This window comes from Trichechus manatus, unplaced genomic scaffold (genome assembly GCF_000243295.1).
Source record: "Trichechus manatus latirostris isolate Lorelei unplaced genomic scaffold, TriManLat1.0 scaffold00004, whole genome shotgun sequence".
NCBI classification, from domain to species: Eukaryota; Metazoa; Chordata; class Mammalia; order Sirenia; family Trichechidae; genus Trichechus; species Trichechus manatus.
Window position 1 is genome coordinate 29,392,828 of NW_004443940.1, and position 6,858 is coordinate 29,399,685.

General features: G+C 39.5%; 1 protein-coding gene across 4 annotated transcripts in view; it reads right to left on the reverse strand.

Moving 5' to 3' along the window:
• IL18RAP (interleukin 18 receptor accessory protein) overlaps nt 1–6,412 on the reverse strand; it is a 32,029-nt gene extending 25,617 nt beyond the window's left edge. The window contains exons 1-5 of one of the 4 annotated variants that reach the window (XM_023733840.1): nt 6,262–6,412; nt 6,004–6,150; nt 2,404–2,573; nt 1,621–1,933; nt 1,337–1,523 (exon numbers count right to left, since the gene is read on the reverse strand). In XM_023733840.1, coding sequence (XP_023589608.1) covers nt 1,337–1,523; nt 1,621–1,933; nt 2,404–2,473 — 570 coding nt within the window. In that variant the 5' untranslated portion in view covers nt 2,474–2,573; nt 6,004–6,150; nt 6,262–6,412. Of the gene's footprint in view, nt 1–1,336; nt 1,524–1,620; nt 1,934–2,403; nt 2,574–6,003; nt 6,225–6,261 lie in introns of those variants that run through there. The other 3 variants (XM_023733845.1, XM_004369306.3, XM_023733849.1) reach the window with 3 other exon arrangements.
• Nucleotides 6,413–6,858: the final 446 nt, after the last annotated feature.

Below are 6,858 nucleotides of genomic sequence, written 5' to 3' on the forward strand. Positions count from 1 at the left end.
AAACCACCAATAAACATGGCTCATGGTTTTTGTTTTTTTTCCTTTAATCAGTGGCAATTTAAAAATGATATTTTTATATTAACAGATAGTAAAGTTAAATTTAAAATTTTGCCTGAATTTTTAAGGCAGCATACTGGACTTCAAAAAATCTATTGCAACTGTAGGAGGAGCATAAACTCTATTCCTAGATACTACCACAAAGGCAGGGACAGATGACCCAATAAGCAAGGTATGCAAGGCTTACTTACTAAATTGTAGTGCACAATTTCACCTGTTTTTCACCACACTTCCCATGTGAAATTGTGTACTACAGGTAAGTAAACACAATTCAGCTGGTGTATACCTTGCTTACTGATTAATCCGTTCCTGCACACAGGGATTAGCTGGCATAGGGCTACTTTGGAGGAGCAACATTGATTTGTATGTTAGAACTTGGAAAAACTATGGAACATGGTAAAAATGTGAGGTGTTTGGTTATGGAAGTTCCTCCCATGTGATGGCAACATCGTTATGAAATGTGCTTCTCCTTTGCTTCTGTTCTCTTTTTCTCTCTAGCACTGCACTCCTTCCCTGCTCTCTTAGCTGTACGAGACACCTATCCCCCAATGCCATACCTATCCCCCAATGCCATAACTTTCCTCCCAGGTGTGCCCTCTTTGGAAAATATTCCATCTCCAATTTCTTTCACAGAGAATTCAAATCTAACTTATTTTGTGCCCCCTTCCTCTCAGGAATGCCCACTGCTTTTCAAAAATAGTTAAAATGAACTGCACTAAGTCCCCGGGTTCTGACTTACAGACATACTTGCTCTTTAATGTTATGTATATTTGTTCTCACTTTGAAACGACTGAACCAACTCCTACTCCCAATAAATTCTTCATCACAATCACTTGCTGTACGTGCAGCTTTTAAATCATTGGAAAGTCTTGGAGCCTTTCCTTGCACTAAAGTAAGACTAAGTAAGACTTACCCACAAATTCTTAAAGACACACCCAGGAACAGACCTTGTTTGTAACCCGGGGACTGCCTGTAATCTAGCTTTCTGCGTTAGTAGATATTGGTAACCTTATGTCTTACTACATGTGTAATAGACTTGAATTTTAGGCATTGTTTTGGCATTGGTACATGGCTCAAAAGGATGGTTCTAATAATTGGAACATCAGACTCTGTGGCTAAAGAGAAGGCGGAAAAGACCATTCCGGCCTTGTCCACAGGCATGAGGCAAGTCTTTGGGAATTCTAGACCTCAGATTCTCAAACCCACATTGCTATGAAGTAACTACAGAGATGTTACCATAAAAACCACACTCATATCAATTTCAGAGAATCATTCTTACCTGGTACCAGGTCACTTCTGGACACTGTGTATCACTCTGGCAGTGGAGACTGGGGCAATAAATTGGATCAATGCTACCAAGAAGAAGGAATTGCTTATGCTTATGTTCAAAGCATGGAAAGGATGTATTTTTCTTGGGCTTGACTTCTAAGACCATCTTGATACAACAGGCATCATCCTGGGGGCTTCTAGGAGAGTTAACAAGGTCCGGTGAACATAGATATTGTATCCCAATTAATAAAGGATTTGGGAATGTTTTCAGACAGGAATGAATTTGGGACATACCTAATCCTGGGTCTACAAATATACGACCCAGCATCGTTCATCTGTATGGTGGAAAAATGAAGGGCACTCTTGATGGAAGGATGGTCTCTAGTAATTTCCCGTAGTGGATCTCCATTTTGAGGTTGTAGGTACCATTGGACATTGGATAAGTCCTTACTGCCACGGCAGGGCACAAGTTCAGGGACTTGGGTTGGTGATAGCTGACTTCTCCGGAAGAAATGGGATTTCTGTAGCTCTGGCAAATCACAAAATAAGATAAATTCCTCCTCACTCGTTGCATGATATGTCCAAATGAGTTTTTTGGTGGAGCAATCTGAAAATCACAAACAAACCAATCAGAATAGAAACGAATTAGAAGATGAGATTCAAACTCAACTCTACAATAGGACTTGATTTAACAAGTGATTAATTTTCTTTGTGAGTCTTTCTTCTTCACTGTTCCCATTTTGTAAGGGAAAAAAAGATCACGTCCTAACTCCCTCCCAAGGGCCTACAGTGTTGCCATTAGCAACAGAGGTTTCCTGTTAAAGATGGCTGAGCCACGGTTGATTCCTCCTCACCTGCCGCCACTGAGCACCCAGCTATGGTAACTCGATTGTTCATCAGTCCTTGGTGTCAGCTGAAAGATATTCAGCCCAGTAATTTCTCCCTCTATTCCCATTTTAACAGTAGGAAGGAAATGTCGCACGCTAATATATCATGTGGCTGATATATCAGATTATCTGCCACTTTAAACTTTGACCACAAGACTCACAATTTAACATGAAAAATGAAAACGTCTACCTGAAATATTAAATCCATTAATTCTCTCTCTTGAGACAAGCCAAAGAAATATCCAGCACAAATAAAGCATCTTTCTCCCTTGGTCCTTTCATTGCTTCAATAAGTATGTTCTGTTGCAAGAGTAAAAGGCATTGTAATTCAGAGCTCTCGCTGGAGAATCCTCTTTATTTCTGTAAAACAAGAAATGGGAAGTGGAGAAATCAAACTGGTGATCAAAAAGCAAGACACACAGGAAGCTTTGAGGGGGCAGGTCCTACCCAAATAGGGCTTCCCATGCCCATGGTTTGTGTGAGGATTTTAAGTGGTATGTAGACATCTCCTCATATGTGTCGTTTCTTGTACATCTAAAGGAACAAGAGCATCATGAGCCTATGGCATCACTTGGACCTACGTACCCTACAGTACGTTCTTTTGAGCCCATTTTCCGTCATGAAATTCTCTCTCTTTTAGTGTTCTCACCTAGTATGTATATTTCCGTGAGTAATTTGAAAACAGCGAAACGAAGGTTTTCTTTAAAAGATGACCCGAGGTGAATGAAAATGTCAGATTTTGCATAGTTAAGGAAACTGGAGATATCTCTTTTGTGTATAACGTTTGGGACTGTCTGCATGTTAACGAGTTTATAATAATTGTTAGAGAATAGAGGAAGCCTGCCCCTCTAGGGATATTTGTCACTAGATGCCGTCATTGCTGATCCTCTTAAATAGGAAAGGGATTCTCTCTCTTGACAGAATCAGTGACTGGGCTGGGCCACTGGTGCTTTTGTTCATGTTGTTGATCGGGAAGCCCTCAGAACTTGCAATCCACTTAAGAGAGAGAGATAAAGATACCGGGTGGGTAATATTTGATTATTATTTAATTTTGTTTTGAGCAGAAAATAAAAGTACTCCGCTATAACACAGTTTTGTCTGCGCCTCTTAGAGTTCTGAACTATTATCACTCACAAAAAAAGAACCTATGGTCTACTTTTAAGGGATGTAGGAATAAGGTAATTTCCCCAGAACTTTGGCTAAAAATTCCCCTAAACACCCCTACTGTATTAGATGCTTTACTGAGATTCAGGAGGGCGCCAATGATTGGAGTACAAAATGGAGTCCTCAAAAGTCCATTAAGGAGTGGAGAACACAGACATTCAAACAAACAGTTACAACAAAATGCACTAAAGGAAAGATTTAAAGTCCAGCGATAACAAAGAAATAAAAAAGAGGAAAGGAAGGAAGGGATAGAAAGAAGAGTGGAAGAGAAAAGAAGAAAGGAAGGAAGGAAGGCTCACTGAACATAATATATGGTCAAACACTCTAAAAACCATCTTTAAAAATCTCCCTGTCTTTTAGGCATTTTACCAAATCAATTAATCAGTAAAATTCTCTCTCTCTCTTTCCACATCCAGCTATCCCTGCAAGCTCTCCTCCTCGCTCCTTCCTACCCTCTCTGGCCATTCCTGCAATCAGCTCCTCCTACTTTCCCAAGAGCTTTCTTTCCAGGTATCTCCATATTTTTCTCATAAAAAATAACTCCCTCCCGGTGGCTTTTCTCATCTCCTAAAATTCTTCATCTCCAACAATTTTCCAACACACACACACACACACACACACACACACACACACACACACACGGACCATGTCTTTAACAAGAGATATCGCCTCTTCAGATGCTGGAGGAGTGAGTTATTTTAATACTTGTAAGTTGATTATCATTTCCTATAGTAGAAACATTGAGCTCGAGGTGTTTTTGGGAATCCAGCTGGAGCATTCTAAGAGCTGAATATGTAGGGATAAGACTCGGGGAGGGATCTGGGAATCAGTAGCAGGGAGGAGGGCGATAAAATCATCAAGGAATGTTTGTAGATTGTGATGAGAGGGCAGACAAAGTCGCCTGAGAAATACCAGCATTTAAGGGGGGTCAGAGCCAATGGAAAATTAAGAATGATAAATCCAAAAAGAAAAAAAAGAGATAGAACACAGAGGCAACTAAGGGCAGACAAAGTTTTAAGGAGAGACTAGGTGTTATTGTCAGAGAAGTCAGGCACAGTAAGGACTGAATGGGATCTGTTACGGTTGGCAACCAAGACAGCAGCTCAGGCAACAGGGGGTAAGATGATGAAGACCTGCATGATGAAGAGGAGCCGCGGATGACAATGTGGACAATTGTGAGGCACAGCTTGTCCTACAACACGCACCATGAAGACGAGAGAGAGGACCAGATCTAGAAAGACCTGTGTTTGATCATTTGTTGAAGATGGGAGAACTTTGAACATGTTTAGCTGGTGAGGGGAGTGAGCCAGAAGGGTGAGGGGGGTGGTTAACACTGAACTATAGTATCTATTGCCAGCGCTGTCGACAACTAAAAACGCAAGGACAAGCCCCTTCTGGAAGCTCCATTAATGTGGGGTAACGCACCGTGTGGCTTGTTTATCAACTTCTACCTTTTAAGACCATCTCAAATCTATGCGATGCCTTTCATTCTAGTGCTACCAAAATGCTTCAGTGAGTCACAGGACATCATGCACGGTGCAAAATTTATTATTTATCAAGCACTGGGCAACTTAAGCCTAACCAGTCTGTGTTCATGGGAGTGATATTATGGACAAGTGACATTGACAATAGTGGACCCCTGCTGTTTCATTTACTTTCCAGTCACTTTAGGAAAATGGGTGTTGTTCCTCTTGTTTTATCGATGAGCTGACCGAGGCTCACATTGCTAGAAATAGTGGTCCCTGCTGTTAATAGTTATCATACATCTGGTAAGTAGTACAAGACTAATTCATATCTAAATTTATAGAAGCTCAAAGTCTCTGATCTTCCCATCACTACATGCTGTCCCCTCACAGGAGACGACCAAAGACTAACAGGTGACGCCAAGAATCTCAGTTGTCCCTTCCCCAAAACATTTTCCAGACCTGTTTTTTGAAAGCCATAATTCCTTTGCTGGAAGATGAAGATATCCCCCTCAGTGAGACAAGGTTACACCTTCAACTACCCTGAGAAAAACAATGAACTAAAATGTTTGCCAATTAAAGCTTTTGATAGGAGAAAGGAAAGAGGAAAATGCTGAAGGAGGCAGGTGTCAACAGAGGGTCTGAGACTCAGAAGGGGAATCTCATAGTCAAAGACAAACGTAAATTACAATTTCCCACAGGATCAGTCTTGATACATAGAGAACACTTGTGCATATAAACATCTGGACTGGCATTAATAATAGTAGTATTTAATTTAACTAGTATGACTCTGATTCTGACACAGCCAAAGGTAGTTTTATATTCCATGGCTTAGGGATTACAAAGAACCAAGTGTGCAGTTCCTGCTTTCAAAAGAGCTTATGATCAAATTCATATGGCCGTTCTAATTCAGCAAATATCTTAAATCCCTTTATTATCAGTACCCTTCCCACAAAATGCTCAAAACATTATATATAGCTTTATTCTAAATTGCAGCTTGGAAAAGAAAAAAAAGAAGATTCCATATAGACGTTACTGTTACTCTAAAATATTCTAAGAAAATAAATTGTGTTGGCAATTCCTTTTAAAATTTATCTAAGCTCTTTTCTCAGCTTACAATTTCTGGTTAGGAAATCTAGTGAAATAATGTATCATTGCCTTACCTTTACTTCCTGCTCTTAAGACACAAAAAAAGAGGAAGGAATTTCATGTCCTTATTTCAGTGACTGCCCGCTTTTGTAGCTGAAGAACATCTGAGAATATCCATTTTCAGAGAGTTCTACTATACCTCTTTGCATTCAGAAAGGTACCTGGAGAAGACACAACAGCATTTAGCTCACACAAGTTTGGAAATGATGAGTTATACCTGAAGGGAAAAAGAAAAACTTTTGGTATTTTGTAAGTGACCATTAATTAACTACTTTTATGAATAGAGGAAATGCATGAAACATCTAAAACTCGTCTCTTCTCATCTACACGATCAGATGAGGTTTGTGGTTGGGTTTAGTTGAAAGGGTGAGCAAGCCTGTTTCCTTTACAGGAATTTCCTGTAAAGAATATTAGCACTGAACTGAATTTCACAACTGTGGGTTTCTTTTTTGTTGTTGTTTTTCTTTTTCTTCTTCTAAAACTAACCCCTTAAAGTGTGCCCTTTAAGACGAAAGTTAAAGCCTTTCTCATGTTTAACTTTTTCATTCTGAAAACAAAAATAATCTCTGTAACACCCTTTATATGAATCAATAATTTATTGATACAGAGAGAGAAATCAGTTTGAAGTCTAAAATCACCAAAGAGTTTTTTGGTAACTATTCATCAAGAGAAACTTTCAAAGTTTTACACATAATTAAAAGCTTCACTGTTTCTTTGGAAAGCAACTAAAACCACTTAGTAAGAACCTTAGAACAGTCTTGAGACCGCACTGGTCTTAAAGAATTTTGTCTAGAAAGCATCTTGGTTGAGCCTAGCTATCATCCTCCCTCAAGAATCTCATGTTCTAATAGAAATAAGGTTGATACATC